Below are 18,783 nucleotides of genomic sequence, written 5' to 3' on the forward strand. Positions count from 1 at the left end.
TGCCGTCGTCGGGCGTGGACGGGCCAATTTTAAGATGGCTCTTCGGCTAGTTCCTTCAATAGGTCTCTGGTATCTCACTGTCGAGAACCCAACCCATAGCCATCAGCTCTCACTTGCATTTATCCGGACTATGGCATCCTCCGCTGGCCCCGGTACCGAACTGACTGACACCGTGTATTATGTCTGGGCTAAGACCGGGTAAAACCGTCTTTACTCACTTTGAATGCCGAGACCGGATCGTGACTGAGACTGGGGTGATGTATATGACAAGAAATACAATGACGAGTGTTCTCGTGTAATTTTTTAGTGGTATTGTTTCTATCGTAAGCGTCGTGTATGATATTGTTGTAGGAAGTAGATTGCCCCGAGCGTAAAATTTATAGTACATGTAGCCACTGTGGCTGGAGTAAGAAGCCTCAACTTAGGCTCCTTCCCCAAATCTACATAGGTCTTTGGTTTTTCCTTTGTGTTCTTTTTCCCTTAATCATACCAAGAACAACTTACGCTGCGCAAAACAAATGGGCAACACTTGGTCTGAAGCCTTTTCAGTCGTTACAGTAGCTGCCCTCGCTGCTTGGCTAGCCGGTCGTGTATTCAAACGTTGAGCTCTTTCAGAGAGTCATCTCAGATTGCTGCTTTGCGTATTACTTACCGGAGCCCATTGGTCATTTAGCTCGCACGCAAGCTACACGTCAACTCGTTGAAGGCTACGCTACTACGCACAACCACATCAAAGCGCTGTATCAATTCCGCAGCAACTGAAAGATTACTCTGAGGAAAGCGCTGAATCCGAAACAGTGGAGGGCCTCAATAGAGGTAAGACTGCGTTCTCACGCGTCCGACAACGACTTCGGGACGACCTTGGCAGACTCGTTCACGTGTTCGCCCCACCACTCCGCGCACGGCGACTCTCAAGTTCCCCACAACCCGGAGGCGGTGTCGTCATGTCGTACCACACTGGTCGAACTTCTCCCACTGAACTGAAAAGCTTGGATGGTCGGTCTACAATATCAATAACTGACAAACCGAGTCTAAGCCGTGCACTGCAGAACCTGCAGATTGGTCAGCAATCTAAGAGTGCGAGCGGGACAACCTATTCGCCCAGAGCAGGCGGAATCCGCAGTCCAGAGCCACTCGTATCATCGCCTTTGCGCATTAGTTCGTCAGATATGGCATCTGCCCCAAGTTCGCCAGAGAGACACACCGCCGACCGCGAGGCTTTCCCTCGTAGATCATCCGACCAGGTCGTTGACACTGTCAGCTCAGCCGCAGGTCGCCTTACCGTTGACAATGATGCAGTCGCTTCTACTTCTCTAGAGCAGCCGCACGCCAAAAAGCGATTTTTGCAGGCTCGAGACCGGTCCCAGAGCCGCAAGGGTGTGGCTGCCATAATGTCTGGCCGCCTCTTCCCGAGAAGCTTTTCCCGTGGCAGAGACAGAGACTCATCACGGGGATCTTCCCAGCGTGGATCGTCTCTCGACTCCCGTTCTGCGTCTTCACCGGAGCGTGGTCGCCCCAGTTCCTCCGACAGTCATTCCGTTCACGTTGAAACCTTGACGCCTGCCCCTATTACTTCAGGGAAGGGGAAGTCGCTCAACATGCACGATGCATTCAACAAGTCAGATGAGGCATTGGCTAAACCCCATGGAAGCCTGCCTGATTATATCAAACCGACAGCTGTGGAAGAGGGAGGGGAGCGACTAGCCAAGGACGTGTTCGATCGCGACAAGAACATGATTGAAAGCAGTGAAGATGAAGCCAACGATACTTCGAGCGACGAAGACAGCACCCTGGAGGGTGTACGAGGCCGCAAGAAAAAGAAGGACTCGGATATCACATCTATAACGCCAAGCGACTTTGAGAAATCCAAGGATGACAATTTCAAGCAGGCCGAAGAACGTACGTTGCCTTCCTTCTCGGGACTTCTGTTAAATGGGGAATCCAGCATACTAATACCACATTATATAGAAAAAGCCCCCAATGTTCCAAGTGGACGACAGGAGAAGAAACCGCGGAAATCTGCTTTGAAAGCTGTGGTTCATCCACAGACCAGTTTCGACATCCCCACCCCGCGTGTTCAGTCAGTGGCTGGCACACCTTACGGCTCAGAGGATGAAGCCGAGATCGGTGACATTCATCGTGCCCAGAAGCTTAGCATTTCCATGTCAGCTATTGATAATGGTGTTCACAACCGTTCCATCCGAACAATTGTCCGCGGGAACTTTTCAAGCCCGCAGGATCAAGGCGATGGGATCCGCCGTCGCCGTCGGAAATATTTGATCGCAACTGACTTGAGTGAAGAGTCCGTCTATGCCCTTGAATGGACCATCGGGACGGTTCTGAGAGATGGAGACACGATTTTCGCCATCTACGCCATGCACGAGGACTCCACTACTGCGTCAGGGGTGCAGGTCGGCGAGGGAGCCAAGGTGATGAAAGATGCAACGGCTGTCGTTGGCACCCAGACGAAAGAAGCTAACCAGAATTATGGGTCCCGTACAATACTCGGTCGACTTGGCCCTGGTACTGCCAGCAAGACGCATTCTGCTGATTCCCGGGCATCGTCGATAGCTGAGGCGGAACGAGTGAGGGCAGTTGAGACTGTGTCTCAGACCTGTGTGAAGCTGCTGCGGAAAACGGTCTTGCAGGTCCGTATTGCCGTGGAGGTGATACACTGCAAGAACCCGAAGTCTATGATCACTGAAGCTGTAAGTGTTTCGTCTGCTCTCGACCTCCTTATAATCTCTGATCCATACTTATAATGACTTTTAGATTGATGAACTTGAGCCCACACTCGTTATTGTGGGCGCCCCGGGGTCAGAGTGCACTGAAGGGGTGAGTAACACTTGAATTTATTTATCGTGCTGCAGGAGACAATACTGACCTTACCTTCAGTGTCCTTCTCGGATCGTTCTCCAACTATCTTCTTTCTAGTTCCTCTGTGCCGGTAATGGTTGCACGCCGAAAGTTGAAGAGGCATACGTGGAAAGACAAGCTCAAGGGCACTGCAAATGTCCGCCTATCCAATAATCTAGTTACCCCAAAGAGCCTTGCTCAAGCTAAAGTGGACTGATCCACTCTCTTTCTTTGTGTTTATTTCTGTTTTGCATTTTCATGGATCGGATCATGGTGAGGCGCCTATCTTGCACTGCGTTTGAATGGTTCGTTAGAAGGATTATCGCTGTCTCTATTTCACGCGTATGGATACCCTGCTTTTGATGGGCTTAGCATCTCACATTATTACTATGAGTTTCTTCTCTCCTGGTTCAACTGTCTTTTTTGATCGGGTCTTCCGTGTTATTATTGCTCGTCGTCAGCAATCTTACTTACCTACCTTAATTGCTTAGTATTGGCCTCTAATATGCATGACACCTTGAACAAAACATGTCCGCCCTCCGCTGGGCTTCATACAATACATATGTGCATAGAAAATGGATAAATTCATAGATCATTGTTTCATTTCTAATGTAACTACTCCGAATATTTTATGGTAATCAAAAATATGCCTCGGGCTTATATGCTTCAACCCGAGAGGGGTTATCATTAATGGTGTCCATTATGAAAGTGAAGGGCAGTGGTCTGCGCTTCGGTAGTACCCGGGCTGCTCCTGATGCTGCGCTGCTTGGCGATGTGGGTGTTCCGGGTACAGAATCTGTGGATATGACTCCCAGTAGCAGATCTAGTGAACTGCCTGCTGTTGGGGTCTTCACTGCGACCACGCCGCGGACGAAAGAGCAGCGCTTCTGCTAGCGTTCGATCTGCTGATATCCCTGTCAGATTTTGTCTGGCTGCCGCCATTCCATTATTTGTGTTCCTAGTAGGAATAATGTGAATCATCGAAAATAATCCAAATACACCAAGAACTGTAGTATAACGTGCAATATAAAAAGCCCGGAGGAGCAAACGCCAAGAAATGAAGACCCGGTCTACGCAATCTTGGACCTCATCACGTGCAACGTCACCGCCCAAGCTCCCCATCGAGACAGCTGGACCAACCCCCCCAGTCCCACCTTTGCTCTCTTCCCCCATCCTTGCCTTTTTCTACTCTGAATTTCGCCCGTGGAGGATCAGATTCGCCATGGCCGACTTTATTGACCCCCGGATGTCCTCCATCAAGCCCCGATTCCGCTACAATACCATCGGAGGCATCAACGGACCGCTGGTTATCCTCGATAATGTGAGTTGGCATATGATGCTCTGACAATATAGTGGGAATTATATGCTAATGATAACATTCTCAAACAGATCAAGTTCCCCCGTTATAACGAGATCGTTTCCTTGACGCTCCCCGATGGCTCAGAGCGCAGTGGTCAAGTACTGGAAGCCAGAGGTCCGTTCCCCACATTCTGCCGTTTATTTAGGAGTATGAAAGCTGACTTGCTATGTATACAAATAGGAAACCGCGCTGTTGTGCAGGTGCGGAATATAACCTCGCCCCTAATATGCAAGACATTAATGTAGCTCGTTAGGTGTTCGAAGGCACTTCCGGCATCGATGTGAAGAAGGTACAATTACTCGCGGTAATGATTTGAATATCGGATGTGCTGACAGATCGCTCAGACCAAAGTCGAGTTCAGCGGCCACAGCTTGAAGCTTGGCGTCTCCGAGGACATGTTGGGTCGAACATTCGACGGTTCAGGACGAGCTATCGATAAGGGTCCCAAGGTGTTGGCGGAGGATTACTTGGATATCAACGGCCAGCCCATCAACCCCTACTCCCGAGTATGCGCACTGCCACCGATATGAGATGGGACTACGGGAAGCTAACGAATGGACAAGGTGTACCCCGAGGAAATGATTTCCACCGGTATCTCCGCTATCGATACGATGAACTCCATTGCCCGTGGACAGAAGATCCCCATCTTCTCCGCTGCCGGTCTGCCACATAACGAGATCGCCGCGCAGATCTGTCGCCAAGCAAGTTTGGCTAAGCCCACCAAGGATGTTCACGACGGCCACGAGGAGAACTTCTCTATCGTCTTCGCCGCCATGGGTGTCAACATGGAGACTGCCCGTTTCTTCAAGCGCGACTTCGAGGAGAACGGTAGTATGGAGCGTGTCACTCTGTTCCTGAACTTGGCCAACGACCCTACTATTGAGCGTATCATTACTCCTCGTCTTGCCCTGACCACCGCCGAATACTACGCCTACCAGCTCGAGAAGCACGTCCTGACCATCATGACTGACTTGTCGGCCTACTGTGATGCTCTGCGCGAAGTTTCCGCTGCCAGAGAAGAAGTCCCCGGTCGTCGTGGTTATCCCGGTTACATGTACACAGATTTGTCCACCCTTTACGAGCGTGCTGGACGAGTCGAGGGCCGTAATGGTTCTATTACACAGATTCCCATTCTGACCATGCCTAACGACGGTGCGTTGCCCAGTCCACCCCTCAGGCTGAACCCCACTAAACCATACCCACGCAGATATCACCCACCCCATTCCCGACTTGACTGGTTACATTACCGAGGGTCAGATCTTCATTGACCGTCAGCTCGACAACCGCGGTATCTACCCACCAATCAACGTCCTGCCCTCTCTATCACGTCTGATGAAGTCCGCCATCGGCGAGGGCCGCACCCGCAAGGACCACGGAGATGTGTCCAACCAGCTGTACGCCAAGTACGCCATTGGTCGTGATGCCGGTAAGCAACCCACCCCAAAGAACACCGCGTTACATTGTTCCATCCTCCCAAATCACATGAACACCTCTAACCACCCCAAACAGCCGCCATGAAAGCCGTCGTCGGAGAGGAAGCCCTCTCCTCGGAAGACAAGCTCTCCCTCGAATTCCTCGAGAAGTTCGAGCGCACCTTCATCAGCCAGTCTCCCTACGAGTCGCGCACCATCCAAGAATCCCTCGACATCGCCTGGAACCTTCTCCGCATCTACCCCAAGGAACTCCTCAACCGTGTCCCCAAGCGCACTCTCGACGAGTTCTACGCCCGCCATGCCCGCAAGATCCCTAACAAGGATACCCGCGATAACTCGGGTGAGAACCTGATCGACGCGTGATGTGGTGCTGTATGAGGTGAATCCCGAGTCTTGTGCTATGTTCAAGTAAACTATCGCCGGGGATTCTATCTTTTGGTGCGAGGTAGAAGTGGAACGCCAGCGTCCTGGCGAGGGATTAGTAGGTCCCGTTTTGTTCTATGTCAATTGCATATACTCCTATCTTTTGTTCTTGTTGTGCGGCCGTTCGTATGTTTCTTGGTTGTTTTTCTTTTGGTTTCTTCTTGCTCAAGCATGATACATTATCGAATCTATTTCACGGGCTATTTGTGCTCTCTATAAAATTATGGGATGGCCGGTTTGTACGTCGATCTTGTGCGGATAGTGAGTGGTCTTGTAGATGGTAGATGATAGGCTGTCATTGTTCTCCTAGCCTAAAGCTATCTATGTTTATGAAGACAGTCCAAAAAGATGAAAAACAAAAAGACTGTAAAGGGGATATCAATATCTCTTTTTTTCCGTTTTCTAGTTTTATCCAAAAAAAAAAAAAATAACTCCCAAATCAAGGGAAAGAAAAGACTGCAATAGTAACGCTTTTTCATGACCATCCCGCAATGCATCAAGGGATCATGAAACCTCCGTCTCGCCAGAGGACCGAAAAGAAAAAAAGAAGGAAAAAAAAAACCCCAGAAAGAAATGGACGCGGGAAATCTCATCCGGATGAAAGAGCATAGAAATGATGCTTGAAGCGCTTAGAAGCGCAGATCCCAGTCGATCTTGGGCCCCAGACGGGGCAGCTCGTCGGCAACCTGCTGGACATCCTTGTCGCCGCGACCACTCAAGTTGAGGACAATATTCTGGCCCTTCTCCATGGTCTTAGCAATTTGCATAACGCCCCAGACGGCGTGCGAGGACTCCAGAGCGGGGATGATACCCTCGTGTTGGGCGAGGGCACGGAATCCAGCAAGGGCCTGGCTATCGTCGGCCGCAATGAAAGTGGCGCGGTTGGAATCCTTCCAGTTGCTCAGCTCGGGGCCGACACCGGGGTAATCCAGACCAGCAGAGATCGAGTGGGTGTCGGAGATCTGACCGTGCTCGTTCTGCAGGACGTATGTCCGGACACCGTGGAGGACGCCGTGGGAACCACCAGAGAGGGTGGCAGAGTGGCGGTTGGTATCAACGCCGTCTCCCGCAGCCTCAACACCGATGAGCTTCACACTGGGATCGTTGGAGAAGGGGTGGAACATTCCGACTGCGTTGCTACCGCCGCCAACACAGGCGATGACAGCATCGGGGAGCTTGCCAATCTGTGCCTGCATTTGCTCCTTGGTCTCGTTTCCAATGACAGACTGGAAAGTACGGACGATGGTCGGGAACGGGTGGGGGCCAATAGCAGAGCCAATGATGTAGTGGGTGGTATCAAGTTCGACGACCCAGGCGCGGAGAGCCTCGTTGACTGCATCACGGAGGGTGCGGCTTCCAGCCTCGACAGCAACAACGGAAGCACCAAGGAGCTTCATGCGGAAGACATTGAGACCCTGGCGACGCACATCCTCGGCACCCATGAAGACGGTACACTTCATGCCAAACTTGGCGCAAACTGTGGCAGTAGCAACACCGTGCTGGCCAGCACCGGTCTCGGCAATGATGCGGGTCTTGCCCAGGCGACGGGCAATCAAAATCTGTCCAAGAGCATTGTTGATTTTGTGGCTACCAGTATGGTTCAGGTCCTCACGCTTCAACCAGATGTTGGCGCCGCCAACGTGCTCGGTCAAACGCTGGGCCAAGTGAAGGCTGCTAGGGCGGCCCATGTAGGGGTAGTATGAGCGGAATTCTTCCCAGAACTTGGGGTCGTTGTTGGCGACATCAAAGCCGCGCTCGAGCTCACTCAAGCAATCCATAAGGGACTCGGGGACATACTGTCCACCGAACTCACCGAAGCGCGAGGGCTGGGAAGATGCATCCTTTGTGACGTTGAGGGCCTCAATCTGGTCAGCAAGACCAGGTCCGGCGGGGGTATCGGCATCGGTGATGACCTTAGTCGGCTGGACCTGACTAGAAGGCAGGGCCTTCTCAACGGCCTCAAGGACGTTGATCTCGCGGGTAAAGGCACCGGTGGCATCACGCTCACGTTTACGTCCGGTAATGCTGGAGAGGTACTCTTCGGCAGCCTTGGCAGCCTGGCCAGCAGGGGCCTTGCCAACGCAAGTGATAATCTGGCTGCCAATGACCACACCCTCGGCCTGCTCCTGGACGGACAGGAAGTGCTCACGGGTGCTGACACCGAATCCCAATGCAGCAGGGACATTGCCTGAATATTCGTGGACGCGGTTCAAAAGCTCGGGAATGTTTGCGCTCAATGAGCCGGTGGCACCGGTCACGCCCATGCGGGAAACAACGTAGATAAAGCTGTCTGCGATCTTGCAGAGGAGACGCATGCGGGCATCGGAGGTAGCAGGGGCGATAAGCGGGATGTATGAGAGACTGAAATGGGAATAAGCATGCTGGATAACCATAGACAAGCGATAAAGATGTGAAAATAAGTAAAAATAGACAAACTCACCCAGCGCTCGAGCAGAGGTCGCGGAAACGGACAGCCTCCTCCGGGGGCAAGTCAACCATGATGAAGCCATTGACACCAGCCTCCTTGCAGTCACGGAGCATACGCTCCTCACCATACTTAAGGACGGGGTTGAAGTAACCCATGAGCATCAAAGGAGTCTGCAGACCGCGGCTGCGGGCAGTGCGGACAAGCTCAAGCACAGTAGTGAGGGTGACACCATTCTGAAGCGCCTTTGTGTTAGCGGTCTGAATAGTGGGACCATCAGCGATGGGGTCTGTAAAGGGGATTCCAAGCTCGATGATATCTGTGAAGTGAGATCGAATGTCAGTAAAGATCATCTCTGTGAGCAACTTTCACTTGGGGTTGAATTACCGGCTCCGCCGTTCTCGAGACCAAGGAGGATATCAACTGCCTCCTCAACAGTGGGGTATCCTGCAGTAATGTATGCCACAAGGGCCGCGCGCTTCTGCTCCTTGCACTTGGCGAAAGTCTGCTTGATAGCTTCCATTATGAATGAAAGGCGATGTGACAGTGGCGGGGCAAGAGAGGGTGGTGATAAGAAGAAAGAGAAGAGGTCAATGGAAGGCAAACAGTCCCTATATATATGTGCAAAGTTGGGATGAATCAAACGTGAATTGTTATGTCAGGACTGGGGCAAGATGATGTTATAAAAGAGCAAACGATCTGTATGACTCAAATGCAATTGCTCTCCAGGGCTTTTTCGAGGCCGGCTTCGCTGGGCCCCGCAGGTCACGTGTTGATAAGATAGTAAGTCACTTGACCTTATCGTATCTACGAGACATGGGTGTAGGGTTGGTGTTCTCACGTGATATTATTTACATCACTCATCGAGTCATTTCATCGCTACATAATACACAAGACAAGGGTGATTAAGAATGATTCAAGAGGAAGTAATCTGTCGATTTGCAGTACAACAACTGTGACCCAGAATAAGTAATATTATGGCAGAAAAGTAGGGTAATAAACGGTCCAACCGTTCAAGTCCCAAACGCCGGAAAAATGCAGTAGGTAGTAAGTGACAACAACCCTCAGCTGAAATAACAAGAAGTAGTAAGTACCGAATGAACTCCGAGCCAAACTTTCAAACAGAGAAGTGAAAAGTAGACAGGGACCAGAGCAGGAAGACCCGGAACATGAAGACAAGTCCATTGTGCCAGAAATCCTTGCCCAAGAACCCCGTCCAAAATGCACCAAGGAATTGGATAAAATGGACAAGACCGCCAAGATTCCAATAAAACAAACCCCAAGTCTATCCCATTTCCAATCCGAAAATAACCCGCAAATGCAAAAGGAATGACAAGCAAGCGCCCGCTATGCTGAATAGTAGTACAAAAGCCCAGAATGTATGTTTTGTGCTCAAAAAAGGAGTGGAAGCCGCAATGCCCGGCATGTAAGATATGCACCCAAGGAAGGAATGAACAAGACACCGTCTAAATGCGAGGAACAGGTCTCAAAGTGAAACAAAGTTCCAAAAGTCAAAAAAAAGTCAAAAAGCAGATATGCAAATGGTCGCAAGTTTGGGTGTATGGTGAGGGCATCAGGCATTATGATGTTGTAGTGTAAGGAGGGACATAAATCATGATCAATGTGTGGGATGCGAGGTTCCAGCGGATACAAGGGCTCTCGCTACCTTTCCAGGTGAGAAGAGACCTTGTGTCCGATGGGCTGGCAACCCGCTGTCTGGGCTTGGTAAGGAGTGACGAGAAAAGGAAAATCGTATCTTCAAAAAAGGCGGAGGGGAAAGTATGAAAAATAGAATGGAAAGAAAACGCAGCAAGAGATCAGATAGAAGGACCAGCCAGGTAAGGGGATCAGTGGCCGCCGTGGGCCGAATCGTGCATCGAGTACACGGGATCCAGGTATGTGTAGCATGTGCCATTTCCGGGTGCGCCAGTGTGAGGAGCGTTGGGGCCGAGAGGCTGCATGTCCCAAGAAGCTCGCGGGGCTGTAGCTGGCAGACCGTTGGCACTCTGGGGGTGGCACATGGCCGGGTACGAGTATGCTCCAACAGATGTATAGGGCTGGGAGGCTGCGGTCATGGACCGGAGCTCAGGAGCCGAAGACATGTGGGAGGCGGAGTGATCTGCCTGCGAGTAGGTCTGGACGGGCATACCAGTGTAGGTGTTGCTAGCACCAGCGTCGGAGATGGACTGGGGGGAGTTGGCAGTGTGAGGCTCGGTACCGGAATCAGAACCAGTGCCAAGGCTGGGATGGCTGGCATGGCTGGTGTAGGTGGTGGTCATTGGTGTGGGGAGAGCACCGGCGGTTGAGGAATAGCTGGCAGACTAGAGAAAAGACAAATATTAGTAACTCGTCACGATGAGCTGTGGAATTCAAGAACATACGTATTTCCCAATGATCTTCTTGAGTGCGTGGCTCAGGACCTTCCAGGGGAAGACCTTGACATCCTTCTCGATGTTGCGTGGCTTAGGGGCAGGGAAGCCCATGATCACCTTGAAGAACTCTTCGCTGTCGACCTTGGCCTTGGAGACGGTCAGGGGGCGGAAGCCCTCCAAGTTGCGACGAATACGATTCTTCTCTTCGACAGTGAAGCGCACGGCCACGAGGGACTCAAGCAAATAAATGGTGTCCACGCTGGTCACGTAGCACTCATTCTTCTCCTCCCACAAAATGCAGCTGATGCAAATACTGCTTGGAGCGCGATCCTCGGGGGTAACAGCCTTGAACTCGCCCAGGATGGTGCTACCAGTTTGAGAACGGGTGAATTGCACCAGGCGGCGTTGGGACGTGCGTTCTTCCTTCGACCAGCCTTGTGTCATGCTGTCGAGATCACCGTTGAGCTTGAGGACAGCCTTGGTGGGATACATGGCATAAGGGTTGAAGGCTGGGTTGTGGGGCATGCTGTGCGTTTGTATGGTGGAGGTGCGGATCAAAGTGGGATTTGAAGAACCACGCTGGGTGGGACCTTTGTGCTGAGCGACACCATGCGTTAAGGCGAGACCAGAGTTGCGACCATCATTGCTCACAGAGACGAAAGAGGGGCTCCAAGCTGGGGTGATAGGGGAAGGAACACGGAGGGCGGGCTGAGGGGTGGCAGAAGAGGAGTATTGGCCAGAGCCTGTCTGGGGAGAGGATGCAGCGTGGTATGGTGCGACGAACCCAGCCATGGCGGGAAGTGGCTGCAAGTAAGGCGAGTAAGACGCAGACACAGAGCGACTGTGGTAGCCGTCGTGGTGCTCAACCTTGGGGATCACGGATCCGTTGTGTCGCTTAGCAGGTGCCGCAGGAACATCGGAATATGAGGAGAACTTTCTCTTGCGGGAATCCGCTGATGGCGAAGGGTGGGCAGCTTGCTCATAAGTGTACACACCAACCTGAAGCGAGGTGGCGGGAGAGTCATCCTGGGTCTCCATTAAGACGGACAGAGGAACAGCAAAAGATGGGGATCCAGTAGACAAGAATGGAGGTACATCAGCCGAAAGACCGTACTGGAACGCGGAGCCCTGGAATCCAAGGAAATGCGGGAGCGATTCACACTTCTTTGAGCCGAAAACAACATACAAAGCTGCGTATGAAGAAGCGTGGAGGTCATAGGGGCACTGGATCTGGACCATCACCCTAGTTCCTTCACTTCCGCGCTGAGGGCTGTATGTCACAATTTCGGGTAGCTGACGGTGGCGTGCGCCCAACATGGGCGACTGAGACTCCTCGTACGAGCTAGCATACTCGTTGGGCAGATACGGAACACAATCCGAGATCTGACTCGCCTGATCGGCGGCCATGGGCGAGGGAACCATCGGGGTCGTCACATAAGGTGATTGACCGTAGTTCGAGTAAGAAGCAGCATCATGCAAAGACCGAGTGGAACCGTAATCTGCGTTTGGTCTCAGCACACGGGACGTTCCCAAATCATAGCAAACCAAAGTTCTTCAAATGCAACGTACCTAGTATGGCGCCGGCAACGGGCTTCTGGAAAGCAGACATGGACAGGATGGGCTCAGACTTGGCCCACAGGCCGTCTGAAAATGCACCGACAAACTGTGATTCTTCTGAGTCCGACAGATCCAACGACTCGCCGAGTATTAGAGGCGTTTGAAAATCTGGGTCGAACTGTGACGGAACAAGGAGAGACAGGTCAGCGGGAAGGTTTCTTGTGCACACAGAAAAAAAAAAGGCAATAGAGCAAGGGTTGAGAAGATTCAAACAAGATGCTGGGCTGGGATTGGAACACCTATGCAAAACATGCGGGCATCCACAAGGGAAGAGAGAGACAAATCCAAATCTGGGGTGGGAATCTTACCAAAACACCGTGTGTCTTCGAGTAAGCCAGCTTGAAGATGTTGCAACAAGTGCAACAAGACAGAACCTTCTGAAGCGAATGACTGGGAATTTATTCCAAACGATTGTAGGGTCGAAAAGCACGAGCAAGAATGGAGTGCTCTCCGAGACAGAACGAGCGACAAGACGAACCTGCTGTTGGTCTCACAAAAATGGCGGCAACAAAAGGCCTCGAATCACCATCCAGGAATAAACCACTAAGGCTGAAACTAGGAACGGTTGGCTGCAGGAATAGACTCAAATCTCGACCGTAGTGCCCAAAGGTTCATAAAGAGAAGCAGAAGAACTAGTCGCTTAGTAGATGTTCAATGTCCACCGCCAATTGTGACGGGATGGGCCGAGATTGGTTGAGATGGCGAGCAACGAGCGTGGACTGGAGAGGTTTCGCTTTTCTTTATTTCCTTGATCCGCGAGGTGTTTCGGGAAAGCGTCAAGCAGATTGGGCCACAATGAACAAGATTCCAGATGATAGGCTACTCAAATAATGAGTATACGAGAACGTTTTCAGACTATGGGAACCGGATCGGTGCATAGGGGGGAATGAACTCACCGAGATGGAAAGTGAAAATGGAAAAGGTTCTGGTCTGAGACCAAGTTCTGGCTGTTGACCTTCCAAGATAATATGCAAGATCCGAGTCTCGTTAAACCTGAAGAAGAGACTAATGTCAACAAACACTGGACAATAGCGGGACGGGGAAGCTATCCGACGGCTTTGACAACTATCGTCATTTCCAGTCGTTGGTATACTCCAGAGAATACAAATTCCTGCAAGGAGCATAACACGAAAGATCAAGAACCGAAAGAGGAAGTATGCAAGGCACGAGGGGAACAAGTGAGACCGTGGGCAAAGGGAGGGGTGCACATTGATACTAACCTTAAGCTGATGAACCGATCTGCCTGAATAGTTCCTTTCCTGTATCCAATATTCCCTAATGACTCTGAGACCTTTCCAAACGGAGGCGATTCCACTAGAATTCCGGAGTGTCTTCCGAGACAAGAAAGCGAATGGTTGAATTTCTGTAATCCAGTTGTGTCCAATATCCAGTATCCAGTACCCGGGTAGTATAGCCTGTCGCAAGTACAAAAGCCCGAAGAGAATCCTTTTTTTTTCCTTTCCCTTTTTTCCCTTTTGCGCAAAAGGTTGGAGGTTCAACTGAGACCGCGGAGCAAACGGGATCTACAGAGATATCGCGCAAACGCAGTGTCGGGGCAAATGACACTTTATCGACCCTTCCACCAAATCGTTTCGAATATAAAATAGAATTGGCGAATATTCCAGGGTTTCAGCAAGGAAAAGAAAAAAAGAATTAAAGATTAAAGGGCGAGTTATAATTCCAATAAACGTAGCGAACGTGGTTCTCGTAGCAGCAGGTAAGCGAGCGTAAGAGCGAACGTGGTGAGCGAATGTGTGACTTAGAAAGTCATAATAAATTTCCAAGGGGGATGGAAAGTGGGATGCAAGGAAGATGGGACCAGCAGGGTTAAAAGCATTGAGGATTCTATGGAGTATTATTATTAGCAGTCAGAAGAGAGCAGGTCAAGAGTACAATTTACGACCTAAACTGTATAAGGCCCTGTGGGGGGAGAACTTTTTTTGGGTTTGTATATTATATTATAGTATATTATTTTTTTTTATCATATTTTATCATATTTTTTATGATATTTTTTAATTATGAATAATAATAATAAATTCAATTAAATTGATCTCTCAAAGTAGTCGGACTAAAAGACTAGTGGGAAATCCTGGCGGGGGATGCACAGAGGGGGTCAACTTGGCATCAATTGGGTATTTTGGGTATTATTACCTATGACATAGATACAATAAGATAACCAAGGTTATATTGTATCAAGTACTTATGTAGGTACTCCTTGATTCTTTACCATGGTCACACAATCTATATAATTATCTTCGAGTCTCGAGTCTCGATATCATAAAGGGAGACATTTACAAACGAGTTAACCAGTGTGTCGGAAGCCACTAGAAGCCGACTTGTTATGCTTTTCGAGGTGTCCGACCAGTCAGATCCACCTATCCTATATCCTTTTTTTCCTTAGATAGTATGATGTTAATAAGATGTTAACAAAAATATCTTCTTGACTACATTTCTAACCTTCTATTTCAAGAACCTTGGAACAGGTAACCAAAAATGAGAATATCTGCGCATAACATCGGGGACAGAAAAAGGAACGTGGTGAGGTTCTCGGGATAAACACCAATCTGGCGACCTGCGCCGCTAGCAAAAGAAAGAAAAGTGGGGAATCATCCAGCATGTGGAAGGCAGAAAAAAAAAAGAAAAAGATATTTTATGTCTGCAGAACAAGAATCGCCTTATTTCCATATAGAATTCAGCCCGATGGTTACCTTTGTGCGCTGTTTGTGTATGTGCTGGTTCTTCCCCAGGTGACTTGACAAGCATAGCCTCTTTCATTGTTTTCTTTTTCCTTTTTTTCCCCCCCAAAAGGGGCGTAGAGTACTGTAACCCTGAACGAGATCCATGTTGACAAGGTCAAGGTCCATCCAATCAGGGATTGTGTCTATAACGAGGACTCTCTCCGAAGGGCTCCTCTCCTACTATTATCCCTGCCAATCAGAAAGCTTCACCGGCAACCCTGTTATGTTTTTCTTTTTTTTTTTTTCCTTTTTCTTTTTCTTTGGTATATTTAGCTCCCCTACATCAGCTTCGGGTACTTTTCCATTCAAGTTCGGAACCCTTTCTGATCCTTTTTTTAACCCAATGACACTTTTTCCTTATATTGTACAACATACAGTGATACGATCTGAAGTTGATCCCTTTGTCAGCGGCTCCTTACGCCGACCCTTGGGTCATCCGTGCCGAACCAAACTGGCAAAACAAGACCCTTCGCTCTTTTTCTCCAGATGCTCGCTCCACTTACGATCTTCCCTACTCCGTACTCCGTACATAGGGTCATGATCGTACGGAGTACATACACATCGTGTCGTCATGCCGGTCAATTTGATAATTCACATTTTCCTTTCCCCGACCCGACACGAGGCTGATGTACATATACGGAGCATGATGTGTACTCCATAAGACTCCCCGTACCACAGCTGATTGAAAGTAAATCCCCAGATATTTCCTGATCGGCAAAGCCAAAACTATTTCCGAATGTATTGGCCAATCTTGGAAACTCTCTTAAGCTTGCCGTCATCGGACCCGAACAGAATCGAATCGAAAGTAAATAAACGAGTACGAAGGGCCAACCTTGGAAACCGAAGCTCAGATTTCCAAAAAAAAAAAAAAGAAAAAGAAAAACCAAACACGAAGGGTCTAAGTTTAGCACACCTTGCATTTTCAGGTGACTCGGTGGCCTGACTATGCAAGGGTCCTGTCCTGTGATTGGCTCTTCTGGCCCTCCTGTCCACCCCTCTAGACCCGATCGGGTATCACTTTGAGCCCGAGCATCCGTGCTCCCTCGAGGTAACAGGACCGTTCCATCAGCTGGGGCACTCTGCACTGTCACCTTATCCATCTTAACTTCCGTATATATTTAGATCATATCCATATTCGCTATCAGCATACGAAATATGACTACATATCTATGTAGATGCAGGTTGGTGATTATAATCCATTAGGCGGACATGCACTACGCCTGGTCATGTACTACATGGACGCAATTCATATTCCAACGGCTCCCGGGCCATGGGCTCCCCAGGCCCTGTTGATCGTGCAAATCCCCAATGCGCAGGAGATCATTATTGTTCTACAAGAAAATTACCCGACGCAGCGCGTCAAGGTCTGCAGTTCCGTAAGAACGTCAACCATGTTATTGTTACAGACGCAGATGCAGATGCAGGCGCAGACGCAGACGCACATGTCGAAAATAGAATCCAAAATGTCCGTAAGGGTTTCTTTCAGCAATTCTTGTATACGTTTTTTTCAAAGGTCCGCTATGAGATCATAGCTACTCCGTACGGAGTACAAGGGTTCAAGATATTCGGGAAGCATTATTGGAAAGAAGTTTATTTCTTGATGTAGATATCCTTGACTCCTTCATAAAAAAAGAATTATGAAAATAAAAATAAGAGAAAAACAAAAAACACGCTAAACCAAACAGGAAACATTAACGGTTCGGATGCACAATTCCCGAGTATTATTTCGTGCAGCTCCAGCCACCCACGATGTAGCAAAGGGATAAAAGGGGGGGATTAAAAAGTATTTATCAAAGCGCTCTGCTATCGATAAGGGACTTTGACTCCGCGATTTTGCCACGTTGAAGACGTTCCGAGGTACGGAGTACGGTGTACGATATATGTACTTCGTACAGGTGTGGACACTATGAGCAGTTTTTAGGGTATACTATTTGTGAACCGAACCAAAATAGTCAAGTCAGCTCTCGAAATTGAGTAATAGGGCGTCGGAACCGTACAATGCACAGTGGAGCGCAATGATCAGCAATCTCCCCAAGAAGCTTCAATCGGATCCGCGATCGAGTCCAAAACGGTCCAAAACGGCTTCTTCAGACAATTTTGGTTTGATAGATTATTGTTTGATGCCTTCCTTCTTCCTTGCCATTCGTTAGGAGATAGTTAATAATTTTCCCTACATGCAGGTCAATCTAAATGTGTCAATGTCAATGTTCATGTTCCTTAACTCCCAACCACCCACCCAACCACCCTGAAAATTAAACTATACTATCTAACAGAGTACGGAGTAAGGAGCATCTAATCCAAGGGTCCAATCTATATGAAATCCCATTTATCCCTTTAGAATATTTGGAAAACCAGATAATCTTATTAGTTTGTAACGGGAAACATTTCCCCAAGGAAATCCCAATTGGCGTTTGCATATAATCGGCCAATCTTCGGGAGTAATGCCCGTCCCCACATCAAAAACCCAACCCCCCGAACTCCCAAAAAGGAAAAACCCCGATGAAAAAGCTACAAAAATTAAATAATATTCCCAAAAAAACGCAGCTGTTAACCCCCATTGATCAACTCCATCTCCTAACTAGTGTTTCAAGCTGCGAATAATTTTCAATTTTGTCAAGGGACCTTCCACATCCTTCGAAGCTTCCAAAGAAAAAGGTGGATCATCATATTCCCCAGGACTTCGGACTTGCAACCTTGTTTGAAGCCGTCAATACTGTACTCGACAATACTATTGGCAGGGGGTCCAATCCAACTCCCATCATGGTACACTATTGAACGGGGTCAGTACCCCACCAAGGGCTTCGGGCTCTCCGGTTCCTGGTTTTATGTACGGAGTACGGAGTATCTTTTACCGTTTATCCTTCTGCCTATTGGCAAAACCCCCGCGCCTACTAAACGTTAATTAAATGTTTTTTTAGATTATTTCGTGCGAACGACATGTTACCCATGCTTTGGATCGACGTTCAACCCTAGTCCCTTGTCTACCTACTCCGTACCAGTTACGGAGTAAAGGGTTGCAGGTTAGCTCTACGATCTTACCCTTTCTAGGGATCTAACATTTGCAATATGCAGGTACAATTGCACTATTGCCTGTGTGTCTACTCCCTATCCGTCAATATTATGTACGTGATGGCGCCACTCGTGCCTGTATGTGTCTGTTCTGTCTTGCGTGTGTGGGGGGGCAACAGTGCATCCCGAGCACGGGTTAAGGAGGATTATTGGATTATTGGGTAAGGATCTTCGTCTTTATCGTCAATCCTTTCGAGGGCGAAGTCCAAGGGAGAACAAGAAGATGTCAACCTTGCTGCATAGTGGGATGGGGATTGGTGCGCGGACCTTAGGGAAGGAAACAAACCCTCGGAGTGAAACATCGTCAGAGACATTGATGGCTCTCTCTTTTTGCCTGGGTTCACCACCCTTACATTTTATTTCAGCTCCTCCTGGTCCTGTTCACGAAGGGGGAGACAAACGGCAACGATCCTCGAATTTTTTTTTAACCGATGTCGTTGTTGGGTGGAAGGTCACTGGCTTACCCTTGTTCACATCAAGGTTTAGTCTG

The 18,783-nt window shown here is 49.2% G+C and overlaps 5 protein-coding genes across 5 annotated transcripts; 3 read left to right on the forward strand and 2 right to left on the reverse strand.

Annotated features, from left to right (window-relative positions):
* Positions 1-944: 944 nt before the first annotated feature.
* On the forward strand, positions 945-3,073 carry N7525_005020 (universal stress protein family domain protein; the record flags this gene model as incomplete). Its single annotated transcript, XM_061213251.1, has 4 exons — positions 945-1,899; positions 1,969-2,708; positions 2,773-2,816; positions 2,896-3,073. 4 exons carry the CDS (start codon positions 945-947, stop codon positions 3,071-3,073), a joined length of 1,917 nt encoding a protein of 638 aa, XP_061070272.1.
* A 485-nt stretch (positions 3,074-3,558) lies between these two features.
* N7525_005021 (uncharacterized protein) lies at positions 3,559-3,750 on the forward strand (the record flags this gene model as incomplete). Its single annotated transcript, XM_061213252.1, has 1 exon — positions 3,559-3,750. The coding sequence occupies one exon, from the start codon at positions 3,559-3,561 to the stop codon at positions 3,748-3,750; it is 192 nt and encodes a 63-aa protein (XP_061070273.1).
* A 163-nt stretch (positions 3,751-3,913) lies between these two features.
* N7525_005022 (H(+)-transporting V1 sector ATPase subunit B) lies at positions 3,914-6,012 on the forward strand (the record flags this gene model as incomplete). Its single annotated transcript, XM_061213253.1, has 8 exons — positions 3,914-4,177; positions 4,246-4,330; positions 4,397-4,416; positions 4,470-4,505; positions 4,561-4,722; positions 4,780-5,368; positions 5,424-5,642; positions 5,726-6,012. The coding sequence occupies 8 exons, from the start codon at positions 3,914-3,916 to the stop codon at positions 6,010-6,012; spliced, it is 1,662 nt and encodes a 553-aa protein (XP_061070274.1).
* Positions 6,013-6,701: 689 nt separating this feature from the next.
* On the reverse strand, positions 6,702-9,020 carry trpB (tryptophan synthase TRP5; the record flags this gene model as incomplete). The annotated part of the gene is made up of 3 exons (XM_002565227.2): positions 6,702-8,433; positions 8,513-8,816; positions 8,885-9,020. The coding sequence occupies 3 exons, from the start codon at positions 9,018-9,020 to the stop codon at positions 6,702-6,704; spliced, it is 2,172 nt and encodes a 723-aa protein (XP_002565273.1).
* A 1,324-nt stretch (positions 9,021-10,344) lies between these two features.
* Positions 10,345-13,015, reverse strand: medA (transcriptional regulator medA; the record flags this gene model as incomplete). The annotated part of the gene is made up of 4 exons (XM_002565225.2): positions 10,345-10,818; positions 10,879-12,368; positions 12,439-12,725; positions 12,981-13,015. 4 exons carry the CDS (start codon positions 13,013-13,015, stop codon positions 10,345-10,347), a joined length of 2,286 nt encoding a protein of 761 aa, XP_002565271.2.
* Positions 13,016-18,783: the final 5,768 nt, after the last annotated feature.

The sequence above is a fragment of the Penicillium rubens genome (genome assembly GCF_028828025.1).
Source record: "Penicillium rubens strain IBT 27055 chromosome Unknown utg000002l_segment0_segment0, whole genome shotgun sequence".
NCBI lineage: Eukaryota > Fungi > Ascomycota > Eurotiomycetes > Eurotiales > Aspergillaceae > Penicillium > Penicillium rubens.